Source organism: Doryrhamphus excisus, linkage group LG20 (assembly GCF_037039965.1).
Source record: "Doryrhamphus excisus strain RoL-2023G ecotype Guam linkage group LG20, RoL_Dexc_Guam_v1.1, whole genome shotgun sequence".
NCBI classification, from domain to species: Eukaryota; Metazoa; Chordata; class Actinopteri; order Syngnathiformes; family Syngnathidae; genus Doryrhamphus; species Doryrhamphus excisus.
The window spans coordinates 2868372-2893124 of NC_136376.1; the positions used below are offsets into that span (position 1 = coordinate 2868372).

Here is a 24753-nt window from a genome sequence, read left to right on the forward strand (position 1 = left end):
TTGTTGTGATTGCACCGCCGCTGGAGTGGCGTCTCTCTCTCTCTGGGAAAAAAAAAAAAGAGTTCTCTTTCCCACCTCAAGGAGAAGAGGGCGAGGCGGGCAATGTCAGCGCTACTGATTAGAGTCGACCCACATGAGAAGGCAGAACGCCATCGAGGACATTTTGAGCGTTAAAAAGGCTGAAGGAATCTTTTGATGCCGTGCCTCCTTAGTGTGTCTTCGTCGCCACTCAAACACACAAAAACACACACACACACACACAGACGCAACATGGCGGCCAGGCGTCCCACTGTGATGCTGACATTTGAAAAGGTAACATAAGGAGACGAGGAGGAGGCGAGGGGGGGAGGAAAGGGCAGTTCAGAAGAACGGAGATGATGAGAAGAAAAGGGACAATTTGTTGTGGTTGTCCATATTTTGGACACATCTTTTTCTGTGTGTGAGGCAGGGCTCTACGTTAAAAACAAAAAAATGACTTTCCCACGGGGAATCCTTAAGATGAGAACTACTTGCCCGAAATGAAAAGACTGCCATAATGATATCATATATCAATACAGTAAAGTATAAAAATATCGATATAACCGGACTGTCGATATATCCGATCCTGCGCCGAACTGCATTAAAAGTGGGCAATAATGCACCGATTCCCGCAAAACGGACATTTTCCGGTATACGCATATAACGGATTTCGCTTATATCGGACAAAACCAGTGGGAACAATTGAATCCGATATATATCCGAGGTTTTAGTGTAGTAAAGTGTTTTTAATCCAGAAAAAAAAGCTCAATGGTCAAACAATAATTTGTGAAGCAAAGGTGAGAAAAATACACAGAGAAATTGAACCGCTAGATTTTGTAGCTTGTGCAAAATCAGCACTTGGTATCGGATCTAATCGGTTGTGTTTTCATTGTTGTCACTTGTTTAGAGGCACTGGTTCATCACTTTTTGCTGAATTAGACCATGTTGGCAGGGACGCCATGATTGATGTTTTCCTAGTCAAACCATTGCTGATTGGTTGATCGCGAACAAGAACAGATGTGGGTAAAACACGGACCGTGGTCTAAATAAATTATTCTGATTGGTCCATTTTAAGATTTGCAAGGATTGGTTTGCAAATTACCACCGGAATTACGCAGTTTGTGTTTTACCAACACCCAACAAGAACCGAATGCTAAAGTGCACTTCTCCGACGGGAATATTAATGATTGGTTTTAACTTCATCGGTACATCGTTATTGTCGAGCCCCGGTGTGAGGAACAGTAGAAGAAAAAAAAAAAAAAAAAAAAAAAGCAGCCGAGTTTGGAGTGTTAATGTTTCCATGCAGCCTAGATCAGGAAATGAAGACTTTAGGCCATGTTTGTATTTCCTCGCTGGTGTTTGCACAGTTGTTCGCTCTGTCCGACTTTAATAATTTAGCCATGTTTGTCTGCATTAGTTGCGAGACATATTTAATTTTCTGCGTCATACAGATTTTTTTTTTTAAAGGTTACTCCGCGGGTCAAAGTGTCCTTTGGGGTTCAAGATGTACTGTAAATTAAAATGCGCCCCAATTCTCTTCACTCGGAGTATCCTATTATGCAAAAAAAAAAAAAAAAAAAGAGCATAACCTCTATTAAAAATATGTGCACTTGTTTTTTTCCTGCTAATACGTTGTGGGTAAAGGTGGTGGTGAGTACCCCCCCCCCTCCTCCCCGAGTGCTCCGCGTGGGAGAGATGAATGTCCTGCTTGATTCCCTGCCAAACTAAATGACCAGTGCAGTGGTGCAGTCACAATGAATGTCTTCCAATGACAACCTCCTGCACGTCCGCCGCTCTTAATCTTTCACCGGGGTCATCCATCTCATGACTATTGATCTCCTTTCTCTGTCTCCTTCTCTCTTACCTCCTCCGCCGCCGCCAATGAGGTTGTGTTTAGTTACATCAGGGTGGCTTGATTTGTTTGTTTGTTTGTTTTTTCTACTAGATTTTTCTACTGTTTTGGATCAAAAATATATATTTATTGTATGATACACAGAGAATATGTCCATGTCTATATGTCTGGTTCTTATTAAGTTATTATTATTGTCATTAATCCATATATAATAATAAAATAACATTATTTAATTGTTAAAGTTTTTAAATGTAAAAATGTTTTTATTATTTTTTATAATAATTGCTTGTACTCTACTCATTTATTTAATACTTTAAAATATTTTTTATTATTTATTATCATTACTATTATTATATTTAAATGATATTGAAATTTAACTTGGTAAAGTTAATTTTTTTTATATATAAATTTAATTTCTCTATGTCTATATATCTGGTTCTTTTGAAGTTATTATTATTGTCATCAATCCATATATAATAATAAAACAACAGCATTTACTCGTTAAAGTTTTTAAATGTAAATCATTTTTTAATAATATCTTTCATCATAATTGCTTGTACTCTACTCACTCTACTAATTTATTTAATATTTAAAAATATTTATTATTTGTTATCATTACTATTATTATATTTAAATGTAATGATATTAAAAATTTAACTTGGTAAAGTAAAATTTTTTTATATATAAATTTAATTTCTTTTTTAAAGTTATTATTATTGTCATCAATCCATATATAATAATAAAACAACAGCATTTAATTGTTAAAGTTTTTAAATGTCGGAAAAAATTATAATATTTTCTTGTAATAATTGCTAGTACTCTACTCATTTATTTAATACTTTAATATATATATTTATTTAAATTATTATTATTATTATTATTATAGTTATTATGTTATTATGCTATTATTTAAAATAATAGCATTACTATTATTATATTTAAATGTAATGATATTGAAATTGAAAAATTATATATAAATTTAATTTGTCTGTTTATATATCTCGTTCTTATTAAGTTATTATTATTGTCATCAATCCATATATAATAATAAAACAACAGCATTTAATTGTTAAAGTTTTTAAATGTAATTTTTTTTTTACAATAATTGCTTGTACTCTACTCACTCAACTCATTTATTGATTACTTAAAAATATTTGTTAATATTTATTATCATTACAATTATTATATTTAAATATTATGACGTTGAAATTTAACTTGGTAAAGTTTAATAAATTTTTTTAATATCTAAAATTAATTTGTTTTAAGTTTTTTATTTATTATTATTTTTTAAGAAGGCCAGAAAAGGGGCCCATCTTTGATTTCCATGTATACCCACAATTAAACTTGATGGCAATCATTTATTTATTTATTATTTGTGACTCTTGTCTTCCACACAGATTTGTCCGCATTGGCGAAAAAGATCAAGCTGGAGATGGGCGGTTACCACAGCAACCAACAACATCATGGCGGCCCCAATGGAGAGAATGGCGATCACAGTCCCGGATTGGGTGGGTGTCACCTGTTTCCCCCACCCCCCCCACATACACACACATACACACACATACACACAACGCAAAACCTTTAATTGCTTTGTTATAACACTCCGCACGATTGTTTTGTCCTGTCGCACATCTGTCAATATGAGTCGCCAGCTGTGTTTACGTGCGGCTGATTGAAACCAGGATGTGACATCAGCCGCCGTTGTTTCCTCTGAGAGAGGAAGGAGTCTGTCACTCTGACTTGGGTATATCATCCAACGCCAAACGTCGTTTATTTGAGCGGTTCATTATTATCTCCTGGGGACATTTTTGTTTTTGGCTTATTTTGGCTATGTTGGAAAAATATAGGAGACATTTTCCAGATGCTAGTTTGAACCAAAGGCTGTTTGTTTTTAATTGTTTTATTTGTATCTATTATCTGTATGCAACTACTCCTTATTTCTAAAATCACAAATACTTCAACTTGCTGATTTAGTTAATTTTCAAACAGCAAAAATAATGCATAAGGCTAAAAATAACCAATTAGCTAAAAATGTCATCCAATACTTCTCTACAAGAGAGGAGAAATATGATCTCAGGGAAGAAGTACATTTGAAACACTTATATGCTAGGACTACGTTAAAAAGCCATAGCATTTCAGTATGTGGAAAAAAAAAATTTAACATTGAAAAAAAAAAATTCATAAAAAAAAAATAACAAAAAAAATTAAAATAAAAAAACAAAAAAATATATCTTAGGAAAGCAGGAAGTGAACAAATGTTACAGTTACTGATTGTAAAAGTACCAGATGGAGGGGTCGGATTTAATAAGCTTTGCTTCTTCCTACTCCTTTTGGACATGTGGAACTGTGAATGTGTCATGATGTGCTATATATATATCACTATATTGACACTTACTATGGTACCCATTATGGCATTGTATGCTCATATCACCTTGTACTTCGGTACGTGACAAAAAAAAATTATAAAAATTTAAAAATTTTTAAAAATTATTTTAAAAAAAATTGAAAAATTATAAAACAATTATAAAACAATTGTAAAAATTATAAAAAAAATAATAAAATATTTTTTATTATATTAGGAAAGCAGGAAGTGAACAAATGTAACAGTTACTGATTGTAAAAGTACCAGATGGAGGGGTAGGATTTCATAAGCTTTGCTTCTTCCTACTCCTTTTGGACATGTGGAACTGTGAATGTGTCATGATGTGCTATATATATCACTATATTGACACTTACTATGGTACACATTATGGCATTGTATGCTCATATCACCTTGTACTTCGGTACGTGACAAAAAAAATTATAAAAATTTTAAATTTTTTTAAAATTATTTAAAAAAAAATTGAAAAATTATAAAACAATTATAAAACAGTTGTAAAAATTATAAAAAAAATAATATTTTTTTTTTATTATATTAGGAAAGCAGGAAGTGAACAAATGTAACAGTTACTGATTGTAAAAGTACCAGATGGAGGGGTAGGATTTAATAAGCTTTGCTTCTTCCTACTCCTTTTGGACATGTGGAACTGTGAACTGATTATGTGATGCATTCAATTGTAATCTGATGCACGTTCAAATGAAATTCAACCATTACCAACCATTTTTTATTACCATTACTTTTTCCCATTCAAAGCATGCAGCAAAATGCCTCACTTACACAGTTTAATGTTGTGTTTGTTGACCCTGGGAACGGTGTGCGTCTATGCCACTTTAGCGTTGTTATTCTGTGTTTTTTTGGCTAAAAGCACGGCATATTTAAGAAGAGGGGTGGCATGCCGGCCAGAAGGACAGATAGACAGATAGAGAGATGAATAAGATGAGAGGCTGAAGCCCCAATCAATAGTCTTCTCTCTAATTCACTACCTTGAATGCAAACGACAAACGCTGCACAATCAATGATGCAACACACACGCGCATACGCACAAAATAAGGCGGATGCACCAACCCCGCCCTCCGCCCTCCGCCCTCCGCCTTCGCCTTCCACCCGCTGTTATCGACAGGTTAAAGCGACATCAGTGTGTTTAGACAGATGACAGGGCTTATACGGAGGTCTGTGTGGAATACACTATCAATCTACAGTTTATTCTTTATTTTTATGCCCTCGTTATTATTGTCTGTAGCGCTCACGTTGTGTAAACAGGAGTGTTTACCGTTGTGCTAGCTACGGATAGTAAAACAATAGTATTTAATTGTTAATTAGTATTTAAATTATATATTTTTATAATAATTGGTTGTAATCTACTCATTTATTTAATACTTTAAAATATTTATTATTTATTATCATTACTATTATTATATTTAAATGTAATGATATCCATATTTAATAATATATAATAATAAAACAACAGTATTTAATTGTTAAAGGTTTAAATGTAAATACTTTTTTTTAATTATATTTTTTTATAATAATTGGTTGTAATCTACTCATTTATTTACTTACTACTTTAATAAATAATAAATAATAATAAAACAACAGCATTTAGTTTTTAAATGTAAATATTTTTTAAATAATATTTTTTATAATAATTGCTTGTACTCTACTCACGCTACTCATTTATTTAATATTTAAAAATATTTATTATTTGTTATCATTACTATTATTATATTTAAATGTAATGATATTGAAATGTAACTTGGTAAAGTTAAATTTTTTTAAATATATAAATGTAATTTCTCTGTGTCTATATATCTGGTTCTTATTAAGTTATTATTATTGTCATCAATCCATATATAATAATAAAACAACAGCATTTACTTGTTAAAGTTTTTAAATGTAAAAAAAATAGATTTATTTTAAATAATAATTGCTATTACTCTACTCATCTATTTAATACTTTAAAATATTTGTTATTATTTATTAGCATTACTATTATTATATTTAAATGTAATGGTATTGAAATTGAATTTGGTAAAGTTTATTTTTTATATATAAATTTAATTTTTCTGTCTATGTTTGGTTCTTATTAAGTTATTATTATTGTCATCAATCCATATAATAATAATAATAATAATAATAATAATAATAAAACAGCATTTAATTGTTAACGTTTTTAAATGTAAATTTTTTTTAATAATAATTGCTTGTACTCTACTCACTCAACTCATTTATTTATTTTAAAAAAATATTTGTTATTATTTATTATCATTACTATATTTGAATATTATGACTGGACACCCTGGACTGGTGGCCAGCCAATCACAGGGCACATATAGACAAACAACCATTCACACTCACATTCATACCTATGGACAATTTGGAGTCGCTAATTAACCTAGCATGTTTTTGGCATGTGGGAGGAAACCGGAGTACCTGGAGAAAAGCCATGGAATCGAACCCTGGTCCTCCTAGCTGTGAGGTCTGCGCGCTAACCACTCAACCACCGTGCCGCCCTGAAATTTAACTCGGTAAAGTTTAATTTAAAAAAATTTAATATCCAAATTTTTTACGTTTTTTTTATTTATTATTCTCCTCATTATTATTGTCTGTAGCGCTCACGTTGTGTAAACAGGATTGTTTACCATTGTGCTAGCTACGGATAGCATCTGTGTGTAGTTAGGTGGCATGGTTACCGGCACCCATTAGAAACCTGTAAAGCTTAATCACTCTTAATGGTAGAGTCAAGTGGAAACACACACATGAATGCAACATGTTTTGTTTTCCAAAGCACCGCCCATTCCACCCACCCAACCACCCACCCACCCACGGCCTTATGGGAAGCATAGGCAGATACTCGTTCTCGTAGTACTGCAAACACGATGTCAGCTCACACACACAAAGAAATGCTGAGCGTGACACCTTGTAGGTCCCGGGAAGAGCGCAAGCAGCCATTTGTGCGTTTAACAAGATCTTCTGGGAAATTTACAGCAACTGTTTGTTTACAGTAATGGTTTGTTTGGATAAACATAAGAGAGCCACTTTGACTTTTGATGTTTTTTAATGAAACATAAGAGCGAGGGATGGGCGGGGGTGGGAATGAAATGATATGTAGAAGGGGGTTTGATCAAGGAGCGACGCGGCGGACATGCGGTGTTACCTTCGCTGTCGCATCAAAGCTGGGATGGACTCGGGAGCAGCGGGCGATAGCGATTATACGTATTTTATTTTTTGGTTTTCTTCCTAAAGTTCTTCGGAATTTACTTACTTTTCTGTACTTTTTCTTTTCTTCCATTTTGTCTTCATTTAGTCGTCTCTTGCTATCCTTTGCTGTCCTTCCCCTTCCTTCCCTTCCTTACTTTACTGTTCTTCCTTCTTCATTTCCTTTCTCCTTCCTCCTGTCTTCATTTACTTCTCTTTGATTCCTTTATGTACTTTCCTTACATTGTCGTTCTCATGCTTCCCTCGCTTCTGTATTCATCCTTTCATTACAGTTTATCCCTCCTTCCTTCTTTCACTTCCTTATTCTTACACTTCTATTCATTCATTTTGTACCGCTTTTCCTCACAGGGGGTGCTGGAGCCTATCCCAGCTGTCATTACAAGAAGAACATGTAGTATGAAGATTCATTCATTCATTCATTTTCTACCGCTTATCCTCACGAGTGTCGCGGGGGGTGCTGGAGCCTATCCCAGCTGTCTTTGGGCGAGAGGCGGGGTACACCCTGGACTGGTGGCCGGCCAATCACAGGGCACATATAGACAAACAACCATTCACACTCACATTCATACCTATGGACAATTTGGAATCGCCAATTAGCCCAATTAATTGATTAACCTAATTAACCTAATTAATTAATTAACCTAGCATCTTTTTGGAATGTGGTACCTGGAGAAAACCCACGCATGCACGGGGAGAACATGCAAACTCCACACAGAGATGGCCGAGGGTGGAATTGAACCCTGGTCTCCTAGTTGTGAACCACTCGTCCGCCATGCGGCCCCCTTCCACTTCTATATTTTTCTATATTATCCCACATTCCGAAAAAACATGCAAATTGTCCATAGGTATGAATGTGAGTGTGAATGGTTGTTTGTCTATATGTGCCCTGTGATTGGCTGGCCACCAGTCCAGGGTGTACCCCGCCTCTCGCCCAAAAACAGCTGGTATAGGCTCCAGCACCCCCCGCGACACTCGTGAGGATAAGCGGTAGAAAATGAATGAATGAATGAATCTTCATACTACATGTTCTTCTTGTAATATTTGGACTTTGTTCCCATAATATTTTTTTAATATTTAACATTCCCAAAGCTACTGTAATTCTAGATTTAGTTGGTTTATCATTATATTACAACTTTATGGCAACTTCTTTAATATTTCAACTTAGTTTCCAAATTGTCCATAGGTATGAATGTGAGTGTGAATGGTTGTTTGTCTATATGTGCCCTGTGATTGGCTGGCCACCAGTCCAGGGTGTACCCCGCCTCTCGCCTGAAGACAGCTGGGATAGGCTCCATCATACCCCAGCGACCCTGCTTTCCTTCCTTCTTTTCTTTATTTTTTCATGTTCTTTCCATTCATTTTCTGTATCCGTCCTTTCATTTTTCTTCTTCCTCCTTTCACGTCCATTACTTCTTCCCCTTCCTCCTTTTTTTTCTTCATCTCCTTCTCCTCCTTCATTCTTTCCTTTCCTTAGCTGTCCATCCTTCATGCCCCCCCATCCCTCCTTTCATATTATTTATGACAATTGTGCGAAATGGCATCCAGCATTGTCCCCCCCCCCATCCTTTGTGTGCATCATAATTACCCAGCATGCATTGCTTGGCCCAGCACCAGAACTGCCATCAGTTCTTTTGTTCCACTTCCTCCCCGTGTGTGTCTTTTGTTTTTTGCTTGTGCCTTTATTAAATGATAAATATTTATGTCATAACCCCCCCCCCCAAGCCCCCACCATCCCAACATCCACAGTCTCCCCAATCAGGAGTGTTTGTGTCAGGACCAGAGGGACGACAACAAGCCACGGGGGGGCTGTTGACAGAAAGGATTTCCCTTTTAAAGCGAGTCCATTCTTGACTTAAAGAGAGCTTTGCGGACAATAGATCCGTGGGGAGGAGATGAGGTGGAAGTGGTACAAGACGTGTTTTGTTGTAGCCGGTCAGGGTATCGGAATACTGGCAGCGAACGCAACAAGAACACGGACCGTTACAGTACGATTCCGAACTAAGTCTCTGAAACGTTGGTTGTGTTACATCTCATCGGGCGGGAATTCAACCGACGTCTCTTCTTGTCTTCTCTGCTGTTTTAGTTCTGGACCAGTTGCCCTTCATGATGATGTCACATCCTCTGATCCCGGCCAGTCTGGCGCCTGCCTCGGTTTCCATGGCGATGGGCCAAATGAACCGACTGAGTACGCTGGCCAGCATAGCCAACATGGCGCAGCTCCACGCCAGCCCCGCCGCCCGGCCCCCCGCCTCGGTTATTAAGGTGAAGGCAGCCACTTACGTGAACGTTTTTATCGGGAATCATACAAAAAATGGGCAAATTAGATTGAAGTGGGCTATTTTTGGGGTTCTGCATTTAGCAACAAAGTCCACAAAGATGGCGGACATTGATAAATTGGAAGTATACAGTGGTATCCCCATTTAAAGACATTAAAAAATATGAAAAATATTGACATTACATTACATTACATTACCTTAACAGTGCATGACATGATAGATTGGAAAATAGTTCTCCTCCCATTCAGTGTGGAAGTGGTATGTTTAGGGCTTCTTACTTACTACTTACTTTTTTCCCCACTTCGTTTGAAACCTTTTCTTAAGTTCAGAATAAAATAAAATTCAAAATTGTATGACTAGTTAGCTTGCTAGCATGCTATCCTTAAAGCCATGGACGTCCGACTCTTGCGTCCCTGCAGTGATCCTGTAGCCTGCGCAATCGCAATTCAGTGTAAACAGAGATTAATAAAAGTGTAAATGGGACTATAGGGGTGTTATTTCCTGTCTACGAGGCTCTACTAATGATAATGAACCATATTTAGAATTTTTATTTTTTATTTTATTTTTATTTTCTGTGCTCTAATTAACTTATCGTGGCATGAGTGTAGCTAAATTATTAATAAATTAATAATTAATACATTTATTAATTTTTATTATTTTTTTTATTAGTTTTTATGAACATTTAACTAATAATAAACAAATAATATTTACTTTTTTTAAAGAGTTTGAGCAGATAAGAAATGAAAAAGATTGCAATGGAGTTTAGTATCTTCCCATTTGATTAATTTCAAAAAAAGTGCTCAAAATATTTCAAAAATGTTTTGATATTCCTATGAGAAAAACTTTATTTACAGTAAGCCTCACTATACTTGCCAATATCTGTGTGACATGTGACCAGAAGTGTGACATGTGACATTGTTTTGTTGTTGTTTCCCCAATAGGAGTGCATGCACGACAGCCCCTCCCCTTCCCCCTCGCTGGAGGAAGCTCAGATGTCATCCAATCACAGCAGCAGCGTGTCCAGTTCTCCTTCCCACACAGACCGGCCTACAGAAAACATACGTGTGTACTTCTCCTGTACTCCTAAGCAGCACATTATACACATAGTACAACGTCAGTATTGATGATTATTTGGACTCCTTTAGACCACCTCCATGATGGCGTCACATTAAGTCACTGTGTGTTAGCCCAGTCCGGCATCAAAGAGGCAGACTCGATGGAATACGGCAAGGAAAGCAAGAGGGGACGCGCTGATAAAGGTGAGGAAAATATTCAATACCTTAAGTCGAATTTTAGATTCACGGTTTGGAGTAATACAAATTCATTAGACAAAATTGTTCAAGGGCTGCACGGTGGACGAGTGGTTAGTGCGCAGACCTCACAGCTAGGAGACCTGAGTTCAATCCCGCCGTCTGCCAGGGTTTTCTCCGGGTACTCCGGTTTCCTCCCACATTCCAAAAACATGCTAGGTTAATTAGCGACTCCAATGTGAGTGTGAATGGTGGTTTGTCTATATGTGCCCTGTGATTGGTTGGCCACCAGTCCAGGGTGTACCCCGCCTCTCGCCTGAAGACAGCTGGGATAGGCTCCAGCACCCCCCGCGACCCTCGTGACGAAAAGCGGTAGAAAATGAATGAATGAATCTTCATACTACATGTTCTTCTTCTAATATTTGGACTTTGTTCCCATAATATTTCTTTAAGATTTAACATTCCCAAAGCTACTATAATTCTAGATTTAGTTGGTTTATCATTATATTACAGCTTTATGGCAACTTCTTTAATATTTGAACTTAGGTTATTTAATTGGCGACTCCAAATTGTCCATAGGTATGAATGTGAGTGTGAATGGTTGTTTGTCTATATGTGCCCTGTGATTGGCTGGCCACCAGTCCAGGGTGTAGACAGCTGGGATGTGCAAAATAAATGTTTAAAAAGATGTCCAGGTGCTGGGCGAGAACCTGCACCCTCTGCCTTCAAAGGCAGCAGCTGTACTATGACACCAACAGGTACTTGACAAGTGAGCGGGTCGATTTTTATTATTTATTATTTCAGAAAACGTGGCCTTATGCACAGCACGCGTAGGTCGGGGCGACCCTAAAAACTGTCCTTGGGATACATTTTATGAATCGGGGAGAGACTTATTATTACACAGAAGAATAATTTGGAGTGCATGAGAAAGCGGAAAGTGAAATTTAGCTCTCTGGTCATTCATTGGCAAGCAACAGAACCAATGTTGTAATAGTAACAGCAACATTATAAAGCATGCAGAGGTAAATAAAGACAATAGATGTAGCTGTGGTTGTTTATTTTGTAAAGGAGGTTGCCTACAGCCACAGCTGTTTATGATAATGGTATTTTGACACTTTTGTAGACCAAGCACTTGAAATTGGAGCCTTTCTGGACCAAAAAGTGAGCTTTAAAAGAGTTATTGCTGTTTTTTTTTTTTTTTTTTTTTCCCGAGACATTCTTGTGACAGCGATTAATCATTTGTAAATGTTTAATCAGTAATGATTATTCCAGGGACAAATCAATAAGCTGGGAACACAGCCTGCCAATTTGAATAGTTTGAATAATCCATGCATGTGGGTCACACAACAACTCGACGAGGAATGGCGTTATACATCCAAACAGGAAGTTGATGATCCTCATCTGGCACCCTCGCCATTCTCTCCCACTGAGCGCAAAACCGAATCCGATCTGTACGACAGCAGAGTCGCATTAGCGAGCCATTTACCGGGGCGGCGGCGGTGGCGGCGGCCTTAACGAGCCGGGGCAGGCCCTCCCGTGTTTCTCGGGCCCGGTAACTCATCTGCATAACGACCCGCCTCCTTGTCGTTAGGGCCCGGGTTGCCGCGGCGCTGCAACGTCAGTTTGTTTGCTTCTCTCTGTCAGGGAGCTTTGCATTAGCTTAATGAGGACTTGCTCAAGGACAAACAGTCAGCAGAAAAAAAATAAAGAGCCGGGGCGCGCCTGTGTGTGCAAATGTATTCTAAATACCGAATCGCATTATTTTGTAATCGAATCTCCCCAATCACATCCCGGGTTGGGTTTTAGGAGGAAGGGGGGGGGGCTGTCAGGTTGCTGTGAACGTATTGACAAAAGCGACATAAGAAGGCCCCTGGTGGACATTTATGCAATTGACTTTCAATTGATTTTTTTTTTTTTTTTTTTTTCCCTGCATGCAAATGAAGGCGGCGTACATTTGCAGGATTACATGGATATCAGGAGGCCATGTTTTTCAAAAAGGGCACGTCGGCGCTGTCATTCTGTCAATCCATTGTGCTTAAACTTACGCATGTGTGTGTGTGTGTGTGTGTGTGAACCGTTTTTTTTTGGCTGTGTGCGCTGTTTCAAACCCCCCCCCCCCCACTCCCCCTCTCCGCTCTTTGAACAACGTATCCACGCGGCGGGGAGATCAGAGGCCATCCCTGACACCTCACTCCCATTAACCAAACATCAGCACATTTTTTTTATTCCATCTCTTTTCCGTCCTCCTCTCTTCCCGCTGACTGGCAGTCTTCACACGTGGTGATGTTCCGTACCCCCCCCCCCCCCACCACCACCACCACCATCACCACCCTTGGGGACGGCCCGGGAGAGGAATAAGGAAAAAAAAAAAAAAGGAGCAATGAAGTTTTGTAAAGGGAGGGGAGGAAAAACAGACAGTGACCTTGGTTAGGGAGATGGGTAAATGATCAAACGTGTGAGCGAGCGAGCGAGCGAGAGAGAGAGAGAGAGAGGTAAAGTAGGCGTAAAACAGTAACTCAATAAAGGATCAGTCACATCCAAGGAGCCAGGGGAGCCCACGTTGCTGACTGAGCACTTCAGTGTGCTATCAATGTGTATGTATATATATATATATGTGTGTGTGTGTGTGTGTGTGTGTGTGTGTCACAAGAGTGTCGTTGGATGCCCTCCGCTGAGCTCGCCAGCACCTGCTAATTACCTTTCTCTGCAGAGCAATGCTCTTAGCTAGAAAGTAATAGAGGATAGTGTGTGTGTGTGTGTGTGTGGGTAGGGGGCCCTCATCTGTGAAACACCTTGAATGTGACAGTTGCCAAGACGTGAGGCCGCGCTGGATGCAAAGATGCTGCGGTCAGCTAAGTGCAGAAAACACTGTCATTTGTCACAGAATAAAAAAAAAAAAAGTGTCAGGGTATCAAAAAGTGCACGTTTAAGCTATGTTACCTAGCGTCGGGGCCTCTACGGACATGGACGACCCCCCCCCACTCGAAACCTGCCCTCTACAAGTCTAAAAAAAAAAAAAAAAAAAGCAAACCTCACAGCTAGGAGACTAGGGTTCAATTCCATCCACGGCCATCTTTGTGTGGAGTTTGTCCGACAGTGGAAAAAGGTTCTCCTCGCATTCTGTGTGGAAGTGGTAATTATTATTTTTTTTTTAGCTTCTTAAGTTTCGAGGAGGCTGCACGGTGATCGAGTGGTTAGCGCGCAGACCTCACAGCTAGGAGACCAAGGTTCAATTCCACCCTCGGCCATCTCTGTGTGGAGTTTGCATGTTCTCTTCGTGCATGCGTGGGTTTTCTACAGGTACTCCGGTTTCCTCCCACATTCCAAAAACATGCTAGGTTAATCAGCGACTCCAAATTATCCATAGGTATGAATGTGAGTGTGAATGGTTGTTTGTCTATATGTGCCCTGTGATTGGCTGGCCACCAGTCCAGGGTGTACCCCGTTCTCTTGCCTGAAGACAGCTGGGATAGGCTCCAGCATAAACAACACAAAAATGGTTGTTTTACATGAAAATAACTATTTATTTACTAATATAACACCATTAACTATTCACAAATTTCACATTTGGAACTGAGACTCGGGTTCAATTCCGCCCTCGGCTATCTCTGTGTGGAATTTGCATGTTGTCCCCGTGCATGCGTGGGTTTTCTACGGGTACTCCGGTTTCCTCCCACATTCCAAAAACATGCTAGGTTAATTAGCGACTCCAAATTGTCCATAGGTATGAATGTGAGTGTGAATGGTTGTTTGTCTATATGTGCCCTGTGATTGGCTGGCCACCAGTCCAGGGTGTACCCCGCCTCACGCCCGAAGACAGCTGGGATAGGCTCCAGCACCCCTCGCGACCCTCGTGAGGAAAAGCGGTAGAAAATGAATGAATGAATCCTCTTACTACATGTTCTTCTTCTAATATTTGGACTTTGTTCCCATAATATTTCTTTAAGATTTAACATTCCAAAGCTACTGTAATTCTAGATTTAGTTGGTTTATCATTATATTACAACTTTATGGCAACTTCTTTAATATTTCAACTTAGGTTAATTAGCGACTCCAAATTGTCCATAGGTATGAATGTGAGTGTGAATGGTTGTTTGTCTATATGTGCCCTGTGATTGGCTGGCCACCAGTCCAGGGTGTACCCCGCCTCTCGCCTGAAGACAGCTGGGATAGGCTCCAGCACCCCCCGCGACCCTCTTGAGGAAAAGCGGTAGAAAATGAATGAATGAATTTTCATCTTGTCTCGCCGTCACGAAATGCGTCAACACGCGTACGTCTCGGGTTTCCAAACAGATGGTCATCCATAATGCAGCTTCTTCTTCTTCTTCTTCGTCTCCTCTTTGCTGCTTTTATGGGACGTGTCAAGCTGCTGTGATGCATTATCAACAGGCACCGTGCCACGTCATAAAACGCATCAATTAAAAAAAAAAAAAAAATTCCAAACCTTAAACCCGGGACAACCAAACATTATTATAAACAGCCATTTAATATGAAGCTTTATGTGTTTACAAGAGAATCACTCAACAAATTACAAAGATGTAAATTCTACAAATGTGCTGCTGGCTCAGGCAGGGCGTTACACCGAAAATAGCATCTGGATGGATTTATTTAACAGGGAATCGGCTTGTATTATGGGATGTACTGTAAGTTAGCGCAAGAAAAGACTTGAATTTCAATGTGGGTTTGATAGCAGCTGGCGTAGTTTGTAGTGTTGCGATCGTGACGCTGAAGCTGAGGCTGAGGTTTAAATTTGCCCAAAGAGGACATGGCGTCAGTTACGCAACAGTAGCATGGACAGAGGAGTCCAGAACATTCAGAGAGAGAGAGTTTCTTGTTGCCGGCTCTTGCCACTGCACGCTTTGGATTCTGCGTTTTCACTCCATCATTGTTATTCCATTGGCTATGTCCAAAATAACAACAGGAAGTAAAAAAAAAAAGAGCAGCAATACAATGCATGAGTCTACATTATGTCTCATATTTGGTCATAAAAACGTAAAGATGACTATGAGGTGCTCTAATAATGTTCACGTCATATTTAGAAGGTCATAAACAGGTTTTCTAACCACAAAACTAAATAAGCAATCATTCATTCATTTTCATTGATGGAGCCTATCCCAGTTGTCTTCGGGCGAGAGGCGGGGTACACCCTGGACTGGTGGCCAGCCAATCACAGGGCACATATAGACAAACAACCATTCACTCTCACATTCATATGTATTCATACCACACAGGGGTGGTATTGAACTCGGGTCTCCGAGCTGTGAGGTCTGCGCACTAACCACTAGATCACCATGCAGCCCTCCCGTATTTTATCAGAAAAAAAAGTTTGTTTCTACCTTTTTCCGTTCTTTAGTAATCAGCAGTGGAACATAGGTAAGTTTCAGGAAAATATCAGTTCCCAACTAAAAAAGAGAGCATAACTTTCACTTTGAAACAATTTTTTTTTTTTTTGCTTTTGTGACAACTCCAATATGTAAGCAACTATACCACAACAAAAACAATACAAACAAGGTAACAAGCAGCATCATCCAGTCACAGGGCACATATAGACAAACAACCATTCACACTCACATTCATACCTATGGACAATTTGGAGTCGCTAATTAACCTAGCATGTTTTTGGAATGTGGGAGGAAACCGGAGTACCCGGAGAAAACCCACACATGCACGGGGAGAACATACAAATTCCACACAGAGATGGCCCTGGGTGGAATTGAACTCGGGTCTCCTAGCTGTGTGGCCAGCGCGCTAACCACTCACCGATAAATACAAAATAATATCTATTATTAATGAAATATTATGGTAATATTAATGTTAAGATAAAAAGTCGAAATTCAGAGATAAAAAGTCAGAATTATGAGATCGAAACTGTGCCGCACGGTGGACGAGTGGTTTGCATGTTCTCCCGGTGCTTGCGTGGGTTTTCTTTCGGTACTCCGGTTTCCTCCCACATGCACACGGAGAACATGCTAACTCCACACAGAGATGGCCGAGGGTGGGATTGAACTCGGGTCTCCTAGCTGTGAGATCTGCGCACAAACCACTCGACCACCGTGCAACCGTGCAGCCATAAGCAATCATACTTTTTTGGAAAAGGTCTGGAACCGATTAACCTAGTAGTAGTCTACATGATTACTATATTTGGTCATGTTAGGGTAAAGGTGACTATAGGGGTGTTATTTCAAGTCGAGAGGTCTCTAATTATGTTAAAAAAAATATTTTTAGAAGGTCGATAACAGGTTTTTTATGCTTTAAGGACGAAAATATTTCATTTATGAATAAGGAATCGCAGGAATTCACTTATCACAGCCGGGTATGGAACTAATGTGTAGTATTACAGTATCAGTTACACTGATAAGACAATAGCTACATAAGGAAGTACTGTACAGAACAACAACAAGGAACTCACCCAATGCTAACATGTGAGTCTGCATTATGTCTTATTTTATGTTTATGGTTCTGTTGCTGCTGTGTTGTGCTGCTACACTTGTTTATAAATAGAGCACTTTCTCATGCACTCCAAATCATTATTAAAATGGACTTGCCTCTATATTAGTCGTCTGAGAAATGCTCCCCGCTTCAATGTCTTGTAGAATCCAACTCAGCTGACAGACAAGTCTACCAGAACCCCCCACCGAGCTGCGAGAAGGCGCCTTACCCCGCAGGACAGAAGCTCCCAGCAGGTCTCCACCACGCTCCCTTCATCTTCCCGGAAGGCCTGTCCTCCATAGAGACCCTGCTCACCAACATCCAGGTGAGGCTCTGCCGGGGCTTTGTTGTCTTTATTGTCAGCAGCGCTCTTTTCCGTCAAAGAGATGAATAGAAGGGCGGCGGCAATGAGACGCTCTTTTGAGGATGGCCCGGAACGGCGAGCAACACGAGGAGGAGGCAAGACATTTAGGATGCAGTTAAATTGCGATGGGCGTGCGGTGACCTGCTTCTCGCATTGTTAGCTCTTTGTTAGCGTGAAAGAACTCCATCGTTTGGTTTTCACTTCTTCACAAGAAGAAGAAGGGGAAAAAAAACATTTTAACCTAATCTGACCCCAGCGGGACAATAGCCGCACTTATTTCATAACATAAGATATGACATTATTGGACTTCAAAATTATATAACTTTAGTTTTATTTAGTTGAGTAGCAGTTTTCTTTTATTTATATATGTTTTGTATGTTGTTAGCATATTAATATTGTATTGTATTTAGGTATTCCGATATTGGATTTTCTGCCAAAAAACGATATGCCAATATTGTCCAACTCTCAATTTCCGATACCGATATCAGCCGATACGTGTACCATGACATACGGTACTGATATCCGACATCCCTAATGATATTGTTTCATATATGTTTTATGTGTTTAATTGTTTTGATTTCATTTAAATATCAACAATATGTTTTGTATTTTATTTTATTTTATTTCTTCATGTATATATTTATTTATAATAATGTATGTATTCATAATGTAGTTTAGTTTATTTTGTTTTTTTAATTTAATTTAATTTAATTATTTTGTATTTTTTTATTTTATTTATTTATTTATTTACTTTATTTCTTCAATTTATTCATAATAATGTATGTATTCATAATGTAGTTTAATTTATTTTGTCTTTTTTTATTTAATTTAATTTTATTATTTTTTAATTTTATTAATTTAATTAATTTATTTTTATTCATTTATTTTGTTTCTTCATGTATATATTTATTTATAATAATGTATGTATTCATAATGTAGTTTAGTGTATTTTGTCTTTTAATTTAATGTAATAATTTTTTAATTTTAATTTTAATTTTAATTTTATTAATTTAATTTATTTAATTATGTATTCATTTATTATGCATTTATTATGTTTATGTATTTATCATATTCATTATAAAAATTGTATATAGTTGATATACGTATTTGTAATTCACTTGTTCCTGTTTGATTAAAATTCACACATTTATGATATAAAATATAAAAATAATCTTCTACAATTGAAATGAAAGTAGTATTAATCCATCCCATGTAACATTACTTGAATATGAATCTGTGAATATGAATATTTCACCCAGTCAGACTGGAATGAGGATCAGGTCTCGGTGGGGTTCTACATTTTGTTTCCTTTCCTGGCGTTTGATGTTCAGGGTGTAACCTGCTGTTGATGTGCGCCTGTGTGTCTCCAAGCAGGGTCTGCTGAGGGTTGCCATAGAGAACGCCCGGGCGCAGGAGAAGCAGGACCACCTGGAGAGGACGGAGCTGAAGATGGAGCTGGTTCGAGAGCGGGAGCTGCGGGAGACGCTGGAGAGGCAGCTGAGCGTGGAGCAGAAAAACAGAGGTACCGAAGTGCCTTGATGATGATGATGGTGATGATGATGGTGATTCATAGCCCGGCCAAATGTGACATCATGCGTGATCTTCCTCGTATGATCTCACCTGACGTGATGTCAGCCTCCGGTCAAGGCCAAAACTAATAGATTGGATCATCCTTCCTCCATCCTCCGACTCTCCTTTCTTCTAGTTCTCATCCAGAAGCGTCTGAAGAAGGAAAAGAGGAATAAGAGGAGACTTCAGGAGGCCTTGGAGGAGGAGGTGAAGCTACGAGATCAAGCCGAGCACGGCTTGCTGCACACCGCCAACACGCTCACAGGTACAACGACATACGATCATACAACATACAATCACAGGGCGCATATAGACAAACAACCATTCACACTCACATTCATATGTATTTATACCACAAAGAGGTGGCATTGAACTCGGGTCTCCTAGCTGTGAGGTCTGCGCACTAACCACTAGACCACCATGAAGCCCTTCTGTATTTTATCAGAAAAAAAAGTTTGTTTCTACCTTTTTCCGTTCTTTGGTAATCAGCAGTGGAACATAGGTAAGTTTCAGGAAAATATCAGTTCCCAACTAAAAAAAGAGAGCATAACTTTCACTTTGAAATTTGAAATCAATTTTTTTTCCAATATGTAAGCAACTATATCAGAACAAAAAAAATAGAAAGAAATAATATGCTAATGTAAGTCATAATGAGATTATAAGTTGAAATTCAGAGATAAAAAGTCAGAATTATGAGATAGAAACTGTGCTGCACGGTGGACGAGTGGTTAGCGTGTTCTCCCCGTGCATGCGTGGGTTTTCTCCGGATACTCCGGTTTCCTCCCACATTCCAAAAACATGCTAGTTGCTAATTGGCTCGGTGAGACATTAGCTTACATGAAATTACCTTAACACTGCATGAAGTCATGAAGATGACAGAGTAAAGAAGTCTTCTCCTCCCAATTAGTGTGGAAGTGGTCTGTTTTGGGTTTCATAAGTTTCTAGGCTAGGTGGTTCACTCGCTAGCTAGCGGCCATCTCGAGTTCCTGCTGAATATGAGCTGGCGACTCCAATTTGTCCATAGGTATGAATATATGAATATGAATATATGAAATATAAATATAATATATTAAAAAAATATATATACATAATATATATAATATATATAATAAATATAATAATAATAATAATAATAATAATGATAATAATAAATAATAAATAATAAATAATAAATAATAAATAATAAATAATAAATAATAAATAATAAATAATAAATAATAAATAATAAATAATAAATAATAAATAATAAATTAATTGATTTCAACACTATACATAACAATTGTTGCAAGTGAAGAAGTCTTCTCCTCCCAATTCGTGTGGAAGTGGTCTGTTTTGGGTTTCATAAGTTTCTAGGCTAGGTGGTTCACTCGCTAGCTAGCGGCCATCTCGAGTTCCTGCTGAATATGAGCTGGCGACTCCAATTTGTCCATAGGTATGAATATATGAATATGAATCTATGGAATATAAATATAATATATTAATATATATATAAATAATAAATAATAAATAATAAATAATAAATAATAAATAATAAATAATAAATAATAAATAATAAATAATAAATAATAAATAATAAATAATAAATAATAAATAATAAATAATAAATAATAAATAATAAATAATAAATAATAAATAATAAATAAATTGATTTCAACACTATACATAACAATTGTTGCAATTAGGAAAAATCACTCAAGGCATCTGCTAGCATTGAGCTTCAGGGAAAATATGGCTGTGAATGAATACTTACATACTCTCAAAAAAATGCGCCACAAAATATTAATATTCCCTTGAAAGATGCCTCAGAAAATAAAACGACAATATGAATTGTGGACTAGCATTCTTACATCAAGTTAAATAGGATTCATATGATTTCATATAAGTGGGAAATAACACATTGTATGGACTCCAATGTAAGATCCCATGCGTATATTTCACTTGTTTTCTATTCTGGGATGTACACATGCACATCAACAGGTGTCACCAAACGACACCTCCCACTAGCAGCTCAGAGCTTTTCTTCCCGACACACACGTCCAGCAATGACCTGGCGACACAACAAGAAGCTTTGACTCCTTCGTATTTGCATGTCAACAAGCTCGGACTGTTCATTAGCTTCGTAATTGACTTCCTCTTTTAATTAACGAGCAAACTGCAACGCATCAATCACCAGCTGACTCTCCCCCGACAGAGTGCGTGACCCAGGACGCGGACGGGAGCGAGCACGAGGACAACAGGATGGACGCCAAGGCCACAGTGCAAGGTGCGAAACAAAGACGGCGGAGTCGTACCGTCGTCCGTGGAACAACGGCGTGCGTCCTTAGATGTCCTTGGGGAACCAACAGTCATATATGAAGGGTCATTAGTGCTCCAGGTACCAGGCCAGGCTTTGTTAGACTTCACTTTAGACTTTACCAGACGCCAAGGATCAAGGAACATTATTATAGAAAGTAATCTTGAAAGTAACATTAGAGTAGTCTGTGTACAGCTTGTAGAGCGGTATTGATGTACTATTCACTGAAAGTAACTTAATACACAACCATAACAATGTCAAATAATGCTAAATACCCACTTGTGGGTATGCTGGAGCCTATCCCAGTTGACTTCAGGCGAGAGGCGGGGTTACACCCTGGACATGGTGGCCAGCCAATCACAGGGCACATATAGACAAACAACCATTCACACTCACATTCATACCTATGGACAATTTGAAGTCGCTAATTAACCTAGCATGTTTTTGGAACCCACGCAAGCACGGGGAGAACATGCTAATTCCACACAGAGAGCGGAGATTCGAACCCAGGTCTTCCCCATCTCCTCACTGTGTGGCCGACATGATAACCACTCGTCCACCGTGTGGCCTGTTAATGTATAAACATAAAAATAACTAAAATGGATGGAGTGGTATATTACAAATATTAAACATATTTATTAAATATAAAATAAAAAATATTTTTTAAAGCTGCAAAAATGGGGATATTACAAATACAAATATTACAAATATTTATTAAATATATGATAAAAATATACATTTTAAAAAGCTGCAAAAATTGGGAAAATAGAGCAGAAAGAAATAATGTGAAGAGCATATGTTGAATAACAATAATAATAATAATAATAATAACTAATAATAGCAAAAAGCTATACAAATATTACAAATATTTATTAAATATATGATAAAAAATATACATTTTAAAAAGCTGCAAAAATTGGAAAAATAGAGCGGAAAGAAAAATTGTGAAGAGCATATGTTGAATAACATAATAATAATAATAATAATAATAACTCATAATGGCAAAAAGCTATACAAATATTACAAATATTTATTAAATATATGATAAAAAATATACATTATAAAAAGCTGAAAAAATTGGGAAAAAAAGAGCAGAAAGAAATAATATGAAGAGCATATGTTGAATAACATAATAATATTAATAATAATATTATTAATAATAATAATAACTAATAATAGCAAAAAGCTATATATTTGTTTATATATTTTAAATATATATATATATTTTTTTAAATAACATTTTATACGTATATGCACATATACAAGTTTTTATTTTTTTATTTTATTTTTATTTCTTTTCATAGATAGATACATTAATATACATATATAAATATATATATATTGTATATATGCAAATATATATATGTATTTATATATATAAATTAAAAAATAACAAAATTTTATACATATGTGCACATATACAAGTTTTTATTTTTCATATATATATATATTTATGTATATATACTATGCATTCTTCAAATTTGTAACTCATCCACTTGCATAGTAAATTGCATAATATAATAAATTTCCATAATAAATTGTATGGAAAAAAATAAATATATGGAAAAAACATTTATAGTTTTTGTATGACACCTATTATTTTAAAGCCTTTTTACCAAGTAATACATATATATAAATATATATATCCAAAAATCTCCCAGTGGCCCCCCGCATCCTTTTGATTAGATTTTCCGGGGAAGTGAAGCCGGCTGGAAGGTCCCCCCCTTCAGAGAACGCGAACGGCGCTGAGCGCGATGCAGTTGATGCAGCTAATGCAGAGTGACGTTTAATAGATGTATTTGTCTCCACGGCGATAGATCAACCGCAAAACGTGTAAGACAGAGCGAGCGGAAGACTTAGTGGCTGTAGACTACCTCTCTGCACCCACCGGCCCCCGCTACCCAATGGACCGGACCCGGACAGCTAGCTTGTTCCAAGACCTTTTTTCTTTTTTTTTTTTTTTTTTCTTTTGTTTTTTAATTGAACGCCACTGAAGCAAGAAGAGAAGTGGCCACTAATTAACGGCTGTCTTAATTGTTCTGGTGATGAGTTTGTTTGGACATCATTTGCATAATTAACAGCCAGTAATAAATCATTTAAAGGGGAATTGTCTGTCAGACAGCGGGGGCAGGATGTGCTTCCTTTGTGCCAGGAAGTTTAATCGCACAGAAACGGAGGGGGGGATCAAGGCTCCTTCAGCTGAGCCTGACTTATCATGAAGCATCTTCATGAATGGTCAAGTCTGCGTAGGACCTTGTAGGATGTTTATTACGCTAATGAAGTGACGGCGTCAGGAATTGAACTGCGGGAATCATGACTCTCATCCGTGTTTGTGTCTTGTTTTGTCTTGCAGAGGGCCGAGTCTTCCTGCAGGCGACCGGGATGTACTGAAGAGACGCGTTTCCACTCTTCTCGCCTTTAATTTATTGCATTTATCACCAATCCTGGACCCTAGTTGAGAACCTTTATTCAGATGATGTGTGTCTTACCCCCCCCCCCCAACCCACCCACCACCCCCCATCCCACCACCCACTTCTCCCATAGTTGTTTTTTGTCTGGACACAAGTGATCAGTGTAACACAGCTGTGTACATATATAGTCATCGCTTTTGTTGTTATTATTATTATTATTATTATTATTATTATCCAGAAAAGGCATGTTGTATAGTCAGTACATGTATGGTGTGTGTAATGCAGTAGGGCAGTTTGACACAAACAATACAAATACTTTTTATTAATTATTACAGTGTCCTTTTTGACTCTTTTTTTTTTTTTTGCAGTTCACACAAATGTCATGAGTGATTTTTTATGCTGATGGTTTTTTTTGTCACTGCACTTTATTTATAATTTACATCAAGGATATCAAAACTCTAGCCCGTAACTTATTTAAAAAACTAAAACAGCAAAAACTAAAATTTTAAAAAGCAAAAACTAAAATTAAAATACATATTAATGCATAAAAAAATGCTAATTTCCAAAATATCACACAAATACTAATCACGGTTTGTTTCATCTTTTTTGTACAAATTTTATTTTATTTTATTTTATTTTATTTTATTTTATTTTATTTTATTTTATTTTATTTTATTTTATTTTATTTTATTTTA

The 24753-nt window shown here is 37.3% G+C and overlaps 1 protein-coding gene across 2 annotated transcripts in view; it reads left to right on the forward strand.

Annotated features, from left to right (window-relative positions):
- dachc (dachshund c) overlaps positions 1–24357 on the forward strand; it is a 49764-nt gene extending 25407 nt beyond the window's left edge. The window contains exons 3-11 of one of the 2 annotated variants that reach the window (XM_058059002.2): positions 3268–3378; positions 9550–9728; positions 10684–10804; positions 10888–11001; positions 17586–17746; positions 19157–19307; positions 19491–19619; positions 21546–21617; positions 24001–24357. In XM_058059002.2, the coding sequence (XP_057914985.2) occupies positions 3268–3378; positions 9550–9728; positions 10684–10804; positions 10888–11001; positions 17586–17746; positions 19157–19307; positions 19491–19619; positions 21546–21617; positions 24001–24038 (1076 nt within the window). In that variant the 3' untranslated portion in view covers positions 24039–24357. The remainder of the gene's footprint in view (positions 1–3267; positions 3379–9549; positions 9729–10683; positions 10805–10887; positions 11002–17585; positions 17747–19156; positions 19308–19490; positions 19620–21545; positions 21618–24000) is intronic. The other variant, XM_058059003.2, reaches the window with a different exon arrangement.
- The last annotated feature ends 396 nt before the right edge of the window (positions 24358–24753 follow it).